At 36.7% G+C, this 20,465-nt stretch overlaps 1 protein-coding gene across 4 annotated transcripts in view; it reads left to right on the top strand.

The window, feature by feature from the left end:
• Positions 1-20,465, top strand: part of LOC131316427 (putative late blight resistance protein homolog R1B-16) — a 79,839-nt gene that overhangs the window by 20,890 nt on the left and 38,484 nt on the right. Inside the window, exons 1-3 of one of the 4 annotated variants that reach the window (XM_058345786.1) lie at positions 2,835-3,466; positions 11,523-12,043; positions 17,609-17,668. In XM_058345786.1, the coding sequence (XP_058201769.1) occupies positions 3,052-3,466; positions 11,523-12,043; positions 17,609-17,668 (996 nt within the window). In that variant the 5' untranslated portion in view covers positions 2,835-3,051. Of the gene's footprint in view, positions 1-2,834; positions 3,467-7,510; positions 7,889-11,522; positions 12,044-17,608; positions 17,669-20,465 lie in introns of those variants that run through there. The other 3 variants (XM_058345784.1, XM_058345785.1, XM_058345787.1) reach the window with 3 other exon arrangements.

The raw sequence follows: 20,465 nt of genomic DNA, 5'->3' as shown, positions 1-20,465 counted from the left end.
CCAAAAATTAAACAAGCAATTGTAAAATAAGTGACTAAGTTAAGTTGACTGTAGAATGAACTTGATGAAAGTAAAGTGACTAAGGTTTCAGAATCCACACACATGCATTCATCGCAATTACGTACTTACAAACTCTTATTTATTTTTCTACTATTCTTCACAGTAAATTGGTGGCTAAACTCTATTACTGTGAAAAATATCGCTGTTACAATCTTTTAGAAAAATAACTTAGGTACGCTCTTCCTCGCTTTAATGCTTAAGAACAAAAAAAATCATATGTATCCATTCAAAAATACATCACAAAAGCTATCCAGTGCTTGAAATAGAGTTTCATAACGAGGCTGTATAATTAGCTAGCAATCTCAAATCATGGAAAATACATGATTGAATCCATATCCAAAATTACTACCTTAATTAAACTCAGGTAAGAACAATTATTCGATTAAACCAAGCATTCGAAAAATAAATAAAGAGTTCACAAATACTTACTACAAACCATGAGGTTTCATCCTCGACCCTAGCCTAGAATATATATATGTTTAGCCTCTCATGGACTAATAACAATTGAAGCTCTTTTTTCTCTACTTTGGCCGCAGCCGTCGTGTTCGTCTCTCCAAGCCGTGAATCCAAAACCGAACTCCACTGCCTCCTCTTTATAGATCCCGAGTATTTTCCTTAGGAAAGGAGAATTCTTGATTTCCTAAGATTCGCCCTTACAGTCAACAGTCAAGGTGTGCTAGCCCTGCAATGGTAGAAGCCATGGCAATCCGATGTGGGATTCTGTTGGGGAGCTAATTGGAGTTGGGGTTAGGTTCAGTTGCGGTGGAGAGTGATGCTAGCTCAATCTGTGATTAATATGATAAATGGGCAGATTGTGACTAGTCAAGAGTTGAGGGTTCTTATTTATGATGTCCAGGCCAAGAGAGATACCTAAAACTAAAAGCAGGAGATCCCATTTTTAGGCAAAACCCAAACCACTGTTTAAATGCCATGCTTACGACATTTACTCCAGTATCCACGCCTGAATCTTCAAAGCATGTGCAAAATCAAACTTATCCCACGCCCGGGATTTTCATAATCTAGAGAACTTCAAAAGTCCACAAAGTGGATTGAGCCAAAACTTGGGCCCTGTTCATTCTTCACGCCAGACAACCAATTTACTCCATGGTGGCTGAAAACAGTGAGTTAGTTGGCTGTGCACACCAAGTCTTCTTTGGTGTGCTAATCAGATAGGGATGAGAGGATTGGAGCAGCTACATGACCCCAAAAGTCAACACGCCATGCATCCAGTGTGGCGTGGTGTGGTGTGTACAAGATTTGTGAGTAAATCAGTAGACGCGCATTAGCTTTTGTGGTTGACTTTGTTTCTTCCCTCCAAACACTAGAATACAATAAATAGCATATAGCAAGTTGTAGTTACGAACCTGTTCCGAAGCCAATATCATCCTCTGATGGTTAAATGTAAGAATTATTTTAAGCTAAGAACACAAAAAGTCATTTAGAAGATTAATATTGTATTAAAACAGATCATGGTAGCGCATAGCAAAATCTGATTAGGCATGGCATATACTATCACACTCCAATTCCGGAAGCAAGACCGGCCACGGAGCCTGAATAACCTAGCAACTCAATAGATTGTATATAAGTGCTGAATTATACTATCACATTCCGATTCCGAAAGCAAGACCGGCCACGGGCCACGAAGCCTAAATAACCTAGCAACTCAATAGATTGTATACAAGTGCTGAATTAAACTATCACACTCCGATTCCGGAAGCAAGACCGGCCACGGCCACGAAGCCTAAATAACCTAGCAACTCAATAGATTCAGAAATGGCAATATATATACTGCAAAAAAAGTTGTTGGGTTTGAATTAGTTTCGTATTTAGTGTAATTTTTAATTTTAGATCGAATTGTTTACTCTTTGAATTTCTCTCCTCATTACAAACGACTAATTAAAAAAAAATTGGCACAAAACTAACAATCTGCAAAAAAAAGACAAAATAAATAATATTAATTGTCCAAATGGAGCCTAAGTTTGGGTGCCTTGTTCAAAACCGTGGAATGTGGTAATCACACAAAAGTTGGGTGGGTTGGCGTTGGAGACTATCATTAGGTTAGAATGATGGTGATACGTACTAGAAAAGAGAAGAGGAGGTGGTGAGAGAGTTTTCGTTTATTTATCAATTTCGTGTTATTTAGTATCAGTAAACTACGGGCAATGTTTGTATAGGTGAATGCATTTCTCCTGATGTTATGTGCTTTCAAAAAATAGGTACTTCCATTTGCTCAGCTAACGGTTTACTAATAATGGAATCAAAATGTTAGGTTGTATGCTCCTCATCGCGATGCCGCTTGTGTCATGTGCCCTTTTAATGTTTGTATTCATTTTCAATGATTATTAAAATCCTTTTTTATTGGTAAAAAAACAAAAACAAAAACAAATGATTTTATTGAGTAAGATAATTAAAGATGCCCACCAAATGGTGCGGCCCAGCCGTGGCATTCGAACTTAAAAAGAAAGGTTAGTTAGAGACAATTTTATGTACTTCCTCTATTCCGATTTGTTTGTCTCCTTTTTGACTTATATATGTCTCAAATTGACTGTTCAATTTCAAAATCAATGGATGAGATTATCTAAATTTTCAAATCAATGAATCAAATTTGGTTTTCTTAATAAGTTGTAAACTCGAGATTGGACAAACAAATCGGGACGAAGGGAGTATCATATTAGTGGGTGGGGGAGCTGAACTGTAGCCCGTGTGGAATTCGTCAAATATGGCGTAAATGATTCAGTATTCCCAAGTTGAATTTCTAGAGAAAATATAAAATATAAGTACTCAAATTCAACGAGGAGAGATAAAGGTTAGAGAATTCAGAAGGTGTACCGAATTTTTATTTTAATTTGATCAAACTAATTGGCGCAATCGCAGGAAAGTCATTCTTTTACTTCTAGACTGTTCCATCAATTTGCTCGTCCTCTATCTGATCTCTAACTCCCTTTTACCTCATCAATCTCTTGTTGGAGAGAGAGAGAGAGAGAGAGAGAGATGGGTGACATTGATGTTGATTTTTTCCTGGGGACCTTGAAGAAGCTTATAATGAGCTCCAAGGTTGAATCAATCATAAAAGAGAACCATCAGTTTGAATCTCTTGAGGAGGAGATAAAGTATATGAGAGGATTCCTCAAGGTTACGGAGAAGAAACGCAACAAGCATTTAGGAGTGATGAATCTGGTGAGGCAGATCAAAGACGTGGTATCTGAGGCAGAGAACATCATTGAACTCATTGTAGTTGAAGCTTTCAAGGCTAAGTATCAGCATCATATTTCCATTGACCTTGAAAGTGTCAGAATGGAGATTAAGACTCTTACGGCTGAGGTAAAACAGATTTACGACGAGAATATGTGTGACATTAATGGCGTAGCAGGCAAAAAACTCGAGCACTCTTTTTCCAAAAGTGAAGGTATTGGTACATTTTTTTAAATATTCAAAGACTAGCTAGTGTTTTATGTTTTCAGTTTCAGCTATGTCGGGCTCTTATGATGATAATATCATATCATAAATATGATATAAGCAAAGCAAATTTCTTTAGTGACAAGCTCTGAAATTGGGAAATGAGAAACTGTTCGATTTTAAGTTTTTATTACCCTTACTAATATATGGCCTTGTTGGAGAAAATGTATGTGATAGGAATTTATACTAAAATCATAATTCTAAGTAATATACATCAATCAAATTCATGAAATTAAATAGATAGAGAAAGAAATAGAATAGCATGTGGCTTAGAAAGGATACACCTCATTCTGCACGGGGTTAGATGATGTTTTTTTCCTAAGATACAACGACCTTCGAGTTTTCTTCTGTGCATTGAATAAAATTCACTAACGGTGTAGTTTCCCGACACTCTAAACTGTATATATGAAATCCTGGAGCAAATATATATGAAAAATATGATAGAAATCCGATCCATGCATAAAAGAATGATTAAGAGCAAGTATATCAAACAATGTAAAATACCTTTTTCTCTATTTTGGAGAGAAAAATCACAAAAACTTGTTTGCACTAGATTAGGTAAAAGAAGAGGTAAAACCCATTTGTGAATAGTTCTTAGTCATTTTTACCTAAGCACTATTCATACTCTTTTTTTTTTATTGTTTCTTTTCTCTCTTCTTCCTCCTTTCTCCTCTCTTTATTTTTAATATTGGAAAAAGAACAAAAAAAAATTTAATAGATGATAGGTAAAATGGATTGTATTGGTGTAGTTGTGAAAGAAAAAGTTGATAGCTAAAATAGAATTGAGAACTGTTCACAAGATAGTTTACCTTTACACTGATAAACTTGCTCTAAGAGGATATAATAGAGCAAAGGAGACGTCGTGTGTGAAGGAAGAATGAGAGGAGTAAGCACTGTGACAAAGAAGTCAGTGAATTGGAATGCACCTTTTGAGAAAAAATAACTTATCCATATAAACAACTACATTAAAATAACGGAGCTCGGTTTTCCAATCTTATGCCCTACATAAATCTAAGGGCTCTTATGTTTTAAAACTAATCTATCTAACGGTGTGTAATGGGCTAGAGAGACGGGAAATTTTACAACAAATATCTCTCTCTCTCTCTCATGTTAATCAAATTATGTTTCCTATTTTCTTTCTTTTCTCTTTTAATTTGTTTGTTTGAGTGCTATTAATAAGTTTTTGATAGTTGGTGATTTTTTCTTACCTGTATTTTTCGCCGCTAATGTGGTAACGAAAAAATTGGCTGCGGTATCATAAACACGCTGATACTGTTTTGATATAATTTAGGGTCTTGCGAAGTATCCCCATCGTATCACGTGTCTCCGAAGTGTCGGACATGGATACAGCGATCTCTAGACCCCTCAGTGTTACATGAAACTAAGCGACCCCTCGGTGTTACATGAACTGGTTGATATTTTGTTATAGATACAGTGTTGATTGTTCGATCCGTGCCTTCAGGCACGGGCATGCACTAGAAGAACTCTGTTTGAGCCTAATTTACGAAAAAATCTTCCCGTATAAATCAACTTCGTTGGCGGGGGTGGTCAATAATTTCATAATTCATTTTAATTGTGTTAAAAATACTTTGCGTTGTGCGTTCAAACATGGGCAAACCCTATTAGTTATTTATAATCAAAATCTTAGACCACTGGCGGTTATGTGTTAAAAACCAATTCTATAATTTTGCTGCTGTTATAGGAGTACCAGTAGGATATTGGTTTGATTTGTTGGAGGAGACTAACTCAACTAGGTTTTCAAGTAGTCCTCCGTTAATTTAAGTGATTAAAATTCATCAATGACAAATCAAATAAAAAAATATTTTATATATATATATATATATATATATATATATATATAATACTAAATTAAAACAACAGGTCCCTCACGTAACTTTTGGCTCCATCTATGATCATAACCCTTCTTTTTATTTTCCAACAGGAAGTTCAAGCTCATCAGATAAAAAAAAGAAAAAAAAGAAAAAGAAAAAGAAAAAGGAAAAGAAAAAGAAAGATTCATTGGGAGGGAGCAACACATGCAAAGTGGCAGAAGAGAAGGTGGTGGTTGGTTTCAGGAAGGAGGTAGAGACATTATTAGGGAAGCTTGATGACAGTGGAAAGGGCGGACGGCTGGAGATAATATCAATGTCCGGTAGAGATGAAGGCAGTAAAACCATTTTTGCCAGGGAAGTGTACGAGCATCCTTGGACGTCAGATGCCGTTAAAATTCGTGCATGGGAAAATGTTCCTTATTATTATGTTGAGACTATGAAGTAGAATTGGTTGATTCGTATTTCGGAATTAGCTTCCCCAAACAAATATGGAGATTACGAGAAGAGTAGTGAGGAAAAATTGGGAGAAGACACGCACAAATGCTTGAAGGGTAAGAAATATCTCATTGTCAAGGATTACAGATGGGGCTATGATGTCAGGTATTATATCCGAAGATCACTCCATAAGGAATGCAATAACAGTAAAATGTTGTTCAATAGTCAACTAGTTGAACCTAATTGCATCCACTGTGACCCTCACTATTTGGTTCCCTTATCAAAAAGTTGCAATTTGGAGTTGTTACAAAAGAAGGTATGTATTTCATAAAAAAGAAAGAAAATTAGTATACGCGCTTAGTATAACTTCTTTTTTTTGACATGGTATACGTAGTATAACTGAACATAGTGATTTGAACATATGCTTCCTTGTACTTTTGTCATATCTTTCCTATATGTAATTTCCTTTTAAGAATTTCTATTTTTAATATTTCTTATTCTTGTCATATGAACTGTTAAACTCCTATTACTTGGCTAAATTTCTCTTCTCGTTACATATGATTAAATAAAGAAAGAAATTGACACAAAACTAACAATCCGAAGAAAAAAGATAAAACAAATAGTATTGTCCAAATGGAGCCTAAGTTAGGGTGCCTTCTTCAAAGCAGTGGGGTGTGATAATCACACAAAAGTCAGGTGGGTTAGTAATTTAGACTGCCATTAGGTTAGAATGGTGGTGATACGGGAAAAGAGAAGAGGAGGTGGTGAGAGAGTTTTTGTGAATTTATCAATTTCTTATTATTTAGTATTAGTAAACTAAGGGTAGTGTTTGTATAGGTGAATGCATTTCTCCTGATGTTAGGTACTTTCATTTGGTCAGCTAGTAGTTTACTAATAATGGACTCCAAATGTTGGGTTGTATGCTCCTTATTGGGATGCATCCCCTTGTGTCGTGTGTCCTTTTAATCTTTGTATTCATTTTAAAAGACTAATAAAATTCTTTTTCATTGTTCAAAAAAAACAAATAAACTCTCATACAGTAACAAAGCAAGGTGGAGCATCATGATTGTTTTTGAGTAAGTGGGTTGTCAATGTGATTTCAGTAGAATAAAGGGGGTATCCGTGAAATTTACCAAGTAAAATAATTAAAAATTTACCAAGTAAAATAATTAAATATGCCCACCAAATGGTGTGGCGCGCGGCATTTGGACTCATCCATCATTGTAATGACAATTTATGTACGGAAAGTCTACAATACACACCTCTTAAAAGGGTGTACCATATGTACTTATTTTATGATTTATTCATAACATTCTAGCGTGTTTCGTAACTTTTGTTCAAGAATTCATAACTTTTCAGCAATATGATTCGTAACATTTTCATTATGATTCATAATATTTTGGTGTATCTCGTAACCTTTATACGATTCGTAACTTTTTAACAATACGATTCGTAACATTTTCTCTATAATTCATAATATTTTGGGGGTGCATATGATATACACCCAAATAAAAGATATGTATTGTAGTCTTTCCCTTTTCTGTATCATAGCTAGTGGAGCTGTTACTTAGCCTCTACTAGATCACAAGCTACAAAAGGGGAGACCACAATTCTAGACCTGTTTCATCAATTTGCTCGTCCTCTATCTGATCTCTTAATTCAATCTCCTGTTGGAAGAAAGAAAGAGATGGGTGACACTGACGTTGATTTTTTCCAGGATGCCTTGAAGCAGCTTATAATGAGTTCTGAGGTCGAATCAATTATAAAAGAGATGCATCAGCTCGATTCTCTAGAGGAGGAGATAAAGTATATTAGACAATTTGTCAAGGTTATGAAGAAGAAACATGACGAGCATTCAAAAGTGATGAATTTGATGAGGCAGATCAAACACGTGATATTCGAGGCAGAGAATATCATAGAATTGTTTGTAGTTCACGCATTCAACGCTTATCAAAATCAGGATCATCTTTTCCTTGACCTTGAAAATGTCAAAAAGGAGATCAAGACTCTTACGGCTGAGGCAAAGAAAATGCACGACGAGAATATGTGTGACATTAATGGACTAGCAGGCAAAAAACTCGAGCACTCTTTTTTAAAAAGAGAAGGTATTGGTACATAGTTTCAGTATTTTAATATTCAAAGACTAGTTAGTGTTCTATCTTTCCAGTTTCAGCTACATATATCGGGCTCTTATGAGGATAATATCACGTCATAAATGATACATGCAAAGCAAATTTCTCTAGCGACAAGCTCTGAAAAATGGGAAATGAGAAAATTTTCTATTCAAAAACACAAATTTAAATTTTTAACACCCTTACTATGACCCTATCTATACTACTTCTTTTAAAAGCACGAAGGTGTTTCCTACTTTTTGCCTTCCAAAAATGCCCCTTCAAAAAACTTGTAATAACTGACCCACCCTAAATGAAAATTAACGCGGCTTGAAAGCTCTCTGCACCGTTTTTGCTTTGTGTTATTTCCTAAAGACGCACTTTTCCAAAAACGAACCAACGGCAACTCCCATCTGCCAGACCTTTAAATTAAATTGAAGTGGTGTGTACGTCTCTCACGCCAACGCCTCTAGACTCAAATCAACCGAAGATCCCTCCGACGACCAGAATCTCTACATCCGTCGTTGCCCACCACCTTGAATCTCTTCATGCTGCTGCTTCGGCTTCCATGTGGTACGCATTATTTCCCCTCCTTCTACGTCTGTTCTCCTGGTAACTTCACTCCCTCTCTCTAACTGGCCAGAACATGAGACCATGGAACGTTGTCGTCAAATTTTCCTTCACAAAACATCCGCCGGAGATGTATAGTAACACCAGCCTTCGACAATCAGTCTTGTTCCGGTGAGGATTAGACCACAAGTTAGGTGCTCGATGTATTGCCTCTACGAGGATTAGACCACAAGTTACCGCAAAGTATGGATATCTTTGCGGTAAGGCGATAAGTTGAAACTGTTGAGTAGCATGTTAATGGATTCTGCTCCTATTTCTTCCTAATGAATGGATGGGGAACCAAAAACTTCTCTCAAGTTTACCAATATCCAATGTGTGGTATCTCTTAGTGTATCGATGCTGATTTCTATTTTACATACGCATGGTAATGTTATGGCCTTCTGGTCTGCGGCATTAGGGACCATTATCAACATCAAACTATTATGGAAGTTATCAATCTTGGCTAATTTCTTTGGAGAAATCCCTGCAATGTTAAAAATTGAAGAATGTTGTAGCCGCACAAGTTTCGCCATATATTTGTTTTAATTGTCGGGTAAGATTCTGTAGGATTGATCATTGTGTGGTGCAGATCTGTTTGTCGCTTCAAAGAAATCAAACTACAGAAATATTGTTATATGATCTAAACAAACACATTTACGTATTTGTTCTACTTTAGATTTCTATTTCTATCGATACTTAATTCTGATCCAGTCATGGTTTAATTCTGTGAAGCTCTATTGGGTTAACTGGAAAAGCATCATTGGACTTTTCTTGGTCAGAGGAGGCACATGTTTTGTTCAGATAGGATTATGCATAATTCAGTTATCTGTTCAACAGCTTATTTTGTGGCTCACGGTGTAAGGGTGCGTCAATATGTACTTGAAACTACTGTGTAAGTTATCAATCCAGGCTATTTCCTTTGATCAAACCAATGAAATTTCAAAACTGAAGAATTTTTTATCGTCGCAAGTTTCGCATTTTATTTTCTTGATTCTCGGGTAGGATTTTCGGAAGTATCTCTAATTATGTGGTTCAGAACTTTTGGTCGCTGTAGAGGAATCAAATTGGTGGAAGATAGTTAGCTGATCTAAACAAGCACATTGGCTTATTGGTTCTACTTTGAATTTTTTCTTATAGTTAGTTCTGATTGGGTCCTAATTTAGTTCTTTGAAGCTTTATTGGTTTACTGGCAAAGCCTCATCGATCGGGCTTTTGTTTGTTGGAAGAGGTACAAATATATTGTTCAAATAGGGCTATGCATGATTCAGTTTTCTTTGCAATGGCTTATTAGTACTTCTCTTTTCCCGTAAGATTTTGAGCTAACTATTACTAGATCTCAAAACTCTAAATATGTTTATTCATTTCATGCCTTTTTCTTTCTCCTGTACTCTTGTATGCTACTTTGCATATTCATTTGTGTTGCTTAATAAAAGGAAAATGCAATGTAATACACAGCAGTGTGCACGTGAGGAACTGTAGCAGTAATGATATTTTTCGCAATTAATAGCAGTCAATAGCAGTGTTCATTTTTTGGTTCCTCACCTCCATCCATTGATGAATAATTCTCATCGGTTTAACGAGTTCCTTTTACATGATTATTCATTGTGATCTTTTTGCTTTGGTATCGGTGCAAGATCCAATTACTTAAAAGTATTATTGGCAGCACAATGAACCTAGACATTGAGATATGTAGGGTAATTGAATGACACTCAATTCTCTGGATATATTATATTTCATTTTTTTCCTTTGTTTTGCATGATGAACAAGTGCTTCAATTTGCTTTGCACTTTGTTTTGAAGACTATTCAAATGCAATGTGGAGGGAAAAAAATGCAATGTGGTTAGAATTTGAAGGCATACCAATTTGACCCCACAGATTCGAGATAAGAAAATGGAGGTTCCTTTACTCTTTTTGGAGGAAAAAAATGCTTCGAGTAACCTAAATCGGGACACAGGTAAAAATGGAAGGTCAATATTGTATACTCATTGGGTTCTGTGGTTCTTGATATATTTTTTTGTAGGAGAGAAGCTTTGGCATTCATGGTGCTCACAGCGAAGTTCTTGTTGACATCTTTAGGTGCCTGTAAATCTAAGCAATGGAAGGAAGAAAGGCTTTTTTTTTTCCCATTGGATTTTGAAGTTGCTTTATGCCTTGATGATTACTTCAGTTACAATAACTTGCTAAGTGCAATTGGCACATTCATGGGTTTTGTTGCATTCAATATGAACTTGAATACTCTTGTATCAAAATGTTGTCCCACTACTAATATGGTTTTGATGTGCTGGTTTGGGAATCATTCAAGTAGACAATGTACCTTTCATCAATACTCTTCTTGTCTATAACATTGGATGAAACCAGTCACCACTTGCTTCTATTGATCTAATTCAAAAATCTTGTAGGCACTAAATTAGGGTTTTTCCAAAGTAGAAAACCGTTTAATGGGAAGAGCGTCGCGTGCAAAGCACGTGCTACTTACTAGTTAGAGAAAATGTATGTGATAGGAAGTTGTGCTAAAATCATAATTCTAAGTAATAGTCATCAATCAAATTCGCAAAATTAAATAGATATATAGAGAAAGGAATGGAAAAGCTTGCGGCTTAGGAATGATACACCCCTTTCTGCTCGGGGTTGGATGATGTTTTTTCCCCAAGATACAACAACCTTCAAGTTTCCTTTTTGCAGCGAATTAAACTCATGAACGGTGTAGTTTCCTGAGACTCTAAACTGTATGAAATCTAGCGACAAATATATACGGAAAATATGATAGAATCCAAGCCAAACATAAAACAGTGCTTGAGGTGATATAATAGAGCAAAGGAGACATCGTGTGTGAAGGAAGAATATGAGGAGTAAATACTTTGAAAAAGAAGTAGATGAATTGGAATGCACCTTTTGAGAAAAACTAACTTTTGGTTTTCAAATAAAATATATGTGTAAAATACTAAATTAAAACAACATGCCCATCATGTAACTTTTGGCTCCGTCCTCGATCATAACCCTTCTTTTTATCTCCCAACAGGAGGTTCAAGTTCATCTAGAGGGAGCAACACATCCAAAGTGGCAGAAGCGAAGGTGGTGGTTGGTTTCAAGGAGGAAGTAGAGACATTAATGGGAAAGCTTCATGACAGTGGAGAGGGTGGACGACTGGAGATAATATCAATCGTCGGTGCAGCTGGAGGTGGCAAAACGACTCTGGCTAGAGAAGTGTATGATCATCCTTTGACGTCACATACCTTTGAAATTCGTGCATGGGTCAATGTTTCTCAAGATTATGATACGACTATTAAGAGGAATTTGTTTATTCCTATTTTGGAAATAGCTTCCCCTAAAAAACAAGGAGATTACGAGAAGAGTAGTGAGGATAAATTGGGAGAAGACACGCACAAATGCTTGAAGGGTAAGAAATATCTCATTGTCATGGATGACATATGGGCCATTGAAGCCTGGAATGATATCCAAAGATCACTTCCTAGGGAACGCAAAGGCAGTAAAGTGTTGTTCACTAGTCGACTACTTGTTGAACTTAATAGCATCCACTGTATGCTTGACCGATTCCTAGACCTAATATAATGGGTTGTCCCAAGCGTAGGGCGGAGACCGATAGAGCATAATATCTGGTAAGACCGGAGTCGAATCCACAAAGACGGTGATGTGTGCTAACTAAAAACTCGGGTTGATTATAATTTAACTGGCTCTTAGGTAGCCACCTCTTGACGATTGATTGAGATTAACTAAAACCTAGAAATTGATTGAACTTTTCAGATAATTAAAAGAAGGTTTGGTCGTAGGGTTCATAGCACTCGTAACCAGTCCGGGTTAACCTGCTCTGTTTGGAGTTCTTACAAGCGTTTAATTTTAGGTCGAAAAAGATACCCTGCAAGATGCGAGACCCTAAGGTCACCGTATACCCATGCGCAGCGAAGAATGAGTTTTGGACCCCCATCCCCCCGTTCACATGGGCTCCGACAATGCCCAGGTTCGTCCGTAGGAAGTATTTTACTAATCTAAAATTATTCTTTTTACGTTTTTTTAATTTCTAAACAGGAGCAGTTCTCATCCAAACCGATCACAGCGTGCTAATCACCCCGCGACCCTACCTATAAAACTACTCACTAATCATTATGCAAGAAATAGAAGAAACCCTGAATTGAAACATACTTTTACTACGCGAGATGAAAAATAAAGAAGAAATCTAAGTTAAACAAGAACCAACAAGCAACTTTTATAAAGAACATAAATTAAAACAAGTTACCGGAAGATATGAATAATTGAACAAGACTTTAAATAACTTGAATGAAAAACACTGAAAGAAAACTAAACAATAATCAAACCACAAAATCGTGATGCAGCCCCCATCCGTCGTTTCTCGTTTTGTCTGTGGGAATTACTTTCCACGGCAGCAGACCCCGTCCTTTTTTTCTTTTCTTTTTTTCCCGGCCGGTTTTTTTTCTGCTGTAGGTTAACTTTTTATGTATGGGTATTGGAAACTTTAATCACACAAAGGCCCTTTGAACTTCGTGAAATAACAAATGAATGATTCAATTTTGAATCATTTCGTATTTGAGCCCCAAACTTCTTTAAAATCTTTTTTTTATTTAAAATCTCGGACAACGGGCTCGAGTAACCTATAAACATAAAAAACACATAATAAAAATTAGTTAACAGATATAAAAGACTAATAAATGTAGATTGGAAGGCCAAAATATGTATATTTTTACACTCATCATGCCCCCCAACTTACACTTTGCTAGTCCCGAGCAAAGAAAATAAATAATATAACTAAAGAAAATAAATTAACCGATAGTTCTTTTAAATCCCCAGGCGGCCCCGGTAGGACGAGTGAAGTCTCGTGAGAATTTTCAGCAGTGATCATCCACAAAACACCGCGGATCTCTTTACTTGGAACCCAAAAAAATAACTACAATGCAACTCTTTGATACGCCAAAACCAAGAATATAGCATACGCAATAGTAGTTTTAGATGCTATCAAAACATAGAAATAAAACATGGCACCCAAACTTTGCGTGTGTGAGTAAGGACCTTAACCACAAGTGAATCACAACCAAGTACTCTCTCCGGACCGAGTCTTGACTTCAATTCTTACCAAGTCATGCACTCAACAAAACAAAATGCTCGAAACAAGGTGCATTATGAACTCTCAAGGTGTGCGGGCGGAAATTATGCAATATGAAACCAAAGTACCCTGCACAGTTAGACACGAAAAGAAAGCTTTTTAAAGTAGACACATAATCTCATGAAAGGAATGTCAAGCATTAAAGACTATCTATCTATCGAACCACAACCCATTGCCCCTAAGATCAAATAGGACTTTTATTCGGTTATATTGTTAGGTAAGGAAAAGTATTTCTAGGTTAGGGTAAGACATAATCAAGTATCTGAGAATAGGCCAAAACACATAGGGCAAATAATAATGTGCGCCCTCTTTTAACTCTTTTCAACTCCGCCATATCCTCATATTCTTCACTTTTCACACAATTCCACGATGAAAACAACTTGTTTCATTCTTGCAACAAGTATATTGGTGTCTTCCTCTCTTTTTTTTTTTCTTTTTTTCTTTTTTATTCAAATTTCAACCTTTTTTTTTCTTTTCTTAGCATGGGAAAGAACACCGCAACTCGAGTACAACATTCTCGAATATACTTATCCTATTCTCTTCAAAAATTAACTTTCACATGAATAGCTTGTCATTCTCAAGACACAATATGGTTGGTGAAGTTTAACAAGAAAAAGGCTCATGCAAGAGGCTCAATGTGGCTTGCAAGGGATTAGCATTTAAGAAAAAGAAACGAACCGGCTCAAAGCACAAAAATGGCCTACTATCATCTCCTAGGGGCAATACAACCATATAACTTTCCATTCCCAAAAGAAGACATAATAGGCATGCATTAAGTCCCAATACTTGACGACAAAGATAATGAGATCGACAACGATTAAGCTTCTTTCTCTTTCTTTCTTTTTTATGACAAACGAAGAGTTTATGTGACATCGCTCCAAAGAAAGATAAGGCACTAAAGCTCACATGGGCATAAGTCTCCACTAATCTAGCCATTGAAAGCACTCAAGTCACAACTCACAAACAGTCAAGGTCCAAGAAATGTGCAGCACAAAGATGCTAAGATTGTATGCCAGAATAAATTTCTATCGCCAAGTTAGCAAAAAAAAACTACCATGCAATATCATATTCAAGTAATGCCCAACAATTCTCAACACTAGCAACCAACAAGTAGATATCGCAATCTCTAAGACTCAAGCAAACAGGATCCAACAAGTATTTTTTTTAATTTTCAAATTTTTTTTTTATTAACAAGATAAAGAACAAAGTGGTCCCTCCCCCCAACTTGAACTATTCAATGTCCTCATTGAATGCAAAAGAATGAAAATATAGGACATAAACGAAAAAGAAGGGAAATGTATCACCTTGGAACAGAGAACTATGCAAGAAATAACATAGTGGGAAGAAGACCCCCCAACTTGAATGAAGTATCCTGCAATGTTAGTCCTCTCACAAAAAAAAAAGATAAAATAAAATAAATGTAACTAATCTAAGAAAGAGAAAAGAGAAAAAAAAAAAAAAAAACTATACAAAAAAGTTAATGACATTCACTCCCATCACGTGAAATCCAACCATTCATCACACTACGAAGAGCAATCAAAATCAACATCTCAACCCACTTCAAGCACTCCGTTAAAAATTGTATGCGACCATGCCACAAAACCAAATACTTAGAATATCTTAATGGCCTTAGCCGCGTTTGAAATTTAAATTCCACCAATTGCATATTCCGAACCAAATTAACTTTCAAGTTGTTGATGAGTGTCAGAAAAAATGAATGGTAAATCATATTAAAATTATCAACACCAAGAAAGTCAATTTGTTCTAACGTGATAATCTCTTGCAATGGTGGATGCTCAATAGGAGTGATGACATCAATATCTATGGCTGGGGGTATTTGATCATCAAGAACAAGTGGACTTTGCACAATTATTGGCAATGACTCCTCAGGAGTCGCGTTATGAAAATTCATCTCAAATGTACTAGAATGTTGTTGCACTTCAGGTGAACTAACTATTTCGTTAGTTACAAGTGACTTTGTTATTTCATCTTCCAGTACACAAGAATTTATCACTTGAAAATTTTCAACTTGATTGCAAGAAAGAGAATTAGTTAATTGATCAAAATAAGGTGGCTCTATTTCCTCTTTTTCCCTCCCATCAGAACTGGTATCCTCAGAATTTTCACTCAACTCACAAAATTGGAGCTTTTGGGTTAATTCATCTAAGAAATCCCAAGCGTCTTCAGGGATTTTATCCAGGAATTCGTCAGTAGACCTAAAATCCACCTCGCATGGCTTAGGGTTTAAACCACGGCAAAAGATAACCAGAAGACTGCCAAGCTCACAATTAAAACTCGACCAAGAGAATACAACAAATTTAAATCGCTCCCAATACTGTGACAAAGACTCATCATCTTGTTGAGAGAAATCTGATAGTTCTTGTAAAAGCATATGAGTCTCATATGAGAGATTGAAATGATTGAAAAATTGTATTACAATCTCACCCCATGTAAATCTTGGACTCAATAAATCAAACCAATCTAGAGCACTATCACGCAAAGATGCTGGGAATACATGTAAAAGAGCCACCTCATCGCTAGCAAAAACCTCCTCAAGTTTATGAACATGCAAAAAATGATTTTCTGATGCAAAACCATAAAATATAGGAAGCGATACTGAACAATCAAATTATTTTGCATAACCTCCATACCTCCTTGCAAAATGGGTCATTTTTTTTTCCTTTTCAACGATAAAAAAAATAAATAAAAAGAAAACAAATAAAAAATAACTACCCGAATTCTTAACACACGTTACCGTCCCCGGCAACGGCGCCAAAAATGCTTGACCGATTCCTAGACCTAATATAATGGGTTGCCCCAAGCGTAGGGCGGAGACCGATGTAGCATAATATCCGGTAAGACCGGAGTCGAATCCACAAAGACAGTGATGTGTGCTAACTAAAAACTCGGGTTGATTATAATTTAACTGGCTCTTAGGTAGCAACCCCTTGACGATTGATTGAGATTAACTAAAACCTAGAAATTGATTGAACTTTTCAGATAATTAAAAGAAGGTATGGTCGTAGGGTTCATAGCACTCGTAACCAGTCCGGGTTAACCTGCTCTATTTGGAGTTCTTACAAGCGTTTAATTTTAGGTCGAAAAAGATACCCTGCAAGATGCGAGACCCTAAGGTCACCGTATACCCATGCGCAGTGAAGAATGAGTTTTGGACCCCCATCCTCCCGTTCACATGGGCTCCGACAATGCCCAGGTTCGTCCGCAGGAAGTATTTTACTAATCTAAAATTATTCTTTTTACGTTTTTTTAATTTCTAAACAGGAGCAGTTCTCATCCGAACCGATCACGGCGTGCTAATCACCCCGCGACCTTACCTATAAAACTACTCACTAATCATTATGCAAGAAATAGAAGAAACCCTGAATTGAAACATACTTTTACTACGCTAGGTGAAAAATAAAGAAGAAATCTAAGTTAAACAAGAACCAACAAGCAACTTTTATAAAGAACATAAATTAAAACAAGTTACCGGAAGATATGAATAATTGAACAAGACTTTAAATAACTTGAATGAAAAACACTGAAAGAAAACTAAATAATAATCAAACCACAAAATCGTGATGCAGCCCCCATCCGTCGTTTCTCGTTTCGTCTGTGGGAATTACTTCCCACGGCAGCAGCCCCCGTCCTTGTTTTCTTTTTTCTTCCACGGCCGGTTTTTTTTCTGCTGTAGATTAACTTTTTATATATAGGTATTGGAAACTTTAATCACACAAAAGCTCTTTGAATTAACTTCGTGAAATAACAAATGAATGATTCAATTTTGAATCATTTCGTATTTGAGCCCCAAACTTCTTTAAAATCTTCTTTTTATCCAAAATCTCGGACAACGGGCTCGAGTAACCTATAAACATAAAAAACACATAATAAAAATCAGTTAACAAATGTAAAAGACTAATAAATATAGATTGGAAGGCCAAAATATGTATATTTTGGCACTCATCAACTGTGTCCCTCATTATTTGGCTCCCTTACCGAAAAATTGCAGTTGGGAGTTGTTACAAAAGAAGGTATTTGTTTTAAAAAAAAGAAAGAAAAGAAAATTAGCATATGTAGTATAACTGAACGTAGTGATTTGAACATATACTTCCTTATACTTTTGTCATTTGTTTTCTATTTCTAAGTTCTTTTGAAGAATTTCTATTTTAAATATTTCTTATTCCTGTTGTATGAACTGTTAAACTCCTATTACTTGGATCAAGTTTTATGCAAATACAACTATAGACATCTAACATTGCACATATATATTGAACAGGTATTCGGAAAAAAATCTTGCCCACCGGAGTTGGTTGTCATCGGTTGTCATCGGGGAGCATATATATAGCAGAAAAATGTGATGGACTACCACTCGCGATTGTCGCAATAGCTGGGATTCTTGCAATGGAAGACAAGACATTGTATGTGTGGGAAGAAGTTTCTAAACATTTAAGTTCGATCATTGCCAAAAACCAGGACGGCTGCATGGAGATACTAGAACTTAGTTACAATCACCTGCCTCTTCATTTGAAAGCGTGTTTTGTTTATATTGGAGGATTCCCTGAAGATTCTGAAATCCTCGTACGCGAGTTGATATGGTTATGGATCGCGGAAGGATTTGTTCGGCAAAGTGAAGGGGATAAAAGCTTGGAGGATGTAGCAAAAGATTATTTAAGCAATCTTATTGATAGAAGTCTCGTAATGGTAACTAGGAAAAGGTCATTTGGAGGAGTTAAAGCATGCCGTATGCATGATCTTTTGCGTCAGTTATGCTTGAACAAAGCCAAGGAGATAATTTCCTTGAGCAAATTTACTGGGATGGGAATTTTTCACCTTTTGCTGCAACTAAGCATCGTCGCCTCTTCATTAGCAACCAATTTTTTCCTGAGTTTTCCATAGGGCCTTTTGCTCAAAGCCTTCGTTATTTTCTGTGCCTCAGCTTGCAAAACTCCACTCTATCGTGTGACACAAATCTATCATTCTTTGTTGATAACTTTGAACTTCTTAGGGTGTTGTGTTTTATATCCGCTAAATGCCAAGGAAAAATAGGAAGAATGTATCATTTGAGATACTTGGCCCTTCATTTACCAAAGGTCAACCCAATTGACTTTGAATCGCCAATTTCCCACCTCTTCAACCTAGAAACCCTTAACCTTCGGTTGGCTTACGCGTCTTGGGAAACCATTCTATTGCCTCGCGATATATTTAAGATGGTTAAGTTGAGGCATCTGTATGCTAAAAGAGGGGTATTCAAATATCATTTTAACTGCCATTATCCTAATGCAGCAGCTAGAATTGGTTTTGACTGTTCGTCCAAGTTGGATAGCCTACAAACCTTGCATCCAATATGTCCTTGTGCGCAGTGTCAAAATTTCTTCGTAAGGACTCCCAATCTTAGGAAGCTAGGTTTTTTTGGAGATCTAATATCCAATGATTCTGTTTTGATGCTCCCCGACATAGAGTTCTTGAAATGCCTTGAGACACTCAGTTTTTCCAACAGCCGTTACCCGGCCAAGGCAACTTCCCTTCCTCCGATACTGAAGTTTCCCCCAACTGTTACGCGGCTAACTTTGAAAAAAACGCGCATAAAGTGGGAGGAGCTATCAATCCTCCAAACCTTGCCGAGCCTTGAGGTTCTCAAATTATCAGCGTGCGCCTGTGAGGGAGAAATTTGGAACACAAGTGAACTTGAGGGGTTCTCTGAGCTCAAGTACTTGAGGTTACAAGATTTGGACATCGAAGATGGAATGCTTCTGAAGATCAATTTCCAAAACTTGAGGTCTTAGTGGTTAAATATTGTGCATTTCTGAAGCGGATCCTGATTGATTTTGCGAATCTAAACGAACTTCGCGAAATTGAGGTAAGGAGGAGCCGTCGCTCTGCAGAGGAATCAGCTAGGGAGATTCAGGAAGAGCGAAGAAATACAAGAGGAGATGACGACTGCATAAATCTCTTGACCGTATCTAATGTTTTATAATTGAAACCACGACAAAAGTGAGTATCCATGCATTTCTCATAAACCCCGGTTTTAATTACTGTCTGTGCCAGTAGCCGAGTAGTCATTTGTATTACAGCAAATTTTTAATTATTGACAATTGGCCCTTTTGTTCCTACCGTCGATCTCTTCTTTAGCCTATGTTCTATTCTCATCACTGTCTATGGTGAGTGTTTCTACTGGTTGATGAGATGAGGATACATAAGAAATTCTTCCATGAAATTCGATGTTTTTCGAAAAAAAACTTTCACGCCCCAATGATATTAGAACTGTGGCTCATACGTTAAGTATGAAGAGATACTAAGGAGTTCTAAAAAGAAGGCCAGATGCCGGAGCATAGCGGAGCGGAACGAGTGAAGCGAAGCGCAACGAGTGGAGCGGACGCTCTCGCTCCAGTAGACGTATCCGGTTTTGGGGAACCACGTATATCTCTGTGTTAATTCTTTACTGTTTACACTCGTAAATCGTGTGCGTGTGTGTGTCGATCCTAACAAATGAGTTGTTTTTACATTTGCTCTATACTAACAGTTATTGGAAGCATCGTTTGTAGATATCAGTTATATGAACTTCTGGCTAATTAGTACAGGGTTACCACAGAAACAATATATACCACTCAAGTGGTTCTCCACCGACTTACAACTACCAATCACACTTAGCCAGCTAAGCTCAAATCAAATCTAACTAACTAACAATCTAATTACTGTTACATCACTAATTACATCACTAAATTCAGTTACATACACGTGCTATTAGTGACCCTTGCTGACAGCCCCTCGCAAACTCATAGGTGTGTCAACCACCATGAGTTTGCTCTTCAAGAACTGAAAACGATCAGC

The sequence above is a fragment of the Rhododendron vialii genome, chromosome 2a, assembly GCF_030253575.1.
Source record: "Rhododendron vialii isolate Sample 1 chromosome 2a, ASM3025357v1".
In the NCBI taxonomy this organism is placed as follows: domain Eukaryota; kingdom Viridiplantae; phylum Streptophyta; class Magnoliopsida; order Ericales; family Ericaceae; genus Rhododendron; species Rhododendron vialii.
The sequence above is the reverse complement of the archived record's forward strand: the minus strand, read 5'-3'. Positions and strand labels throughout refer to the sequence as shown.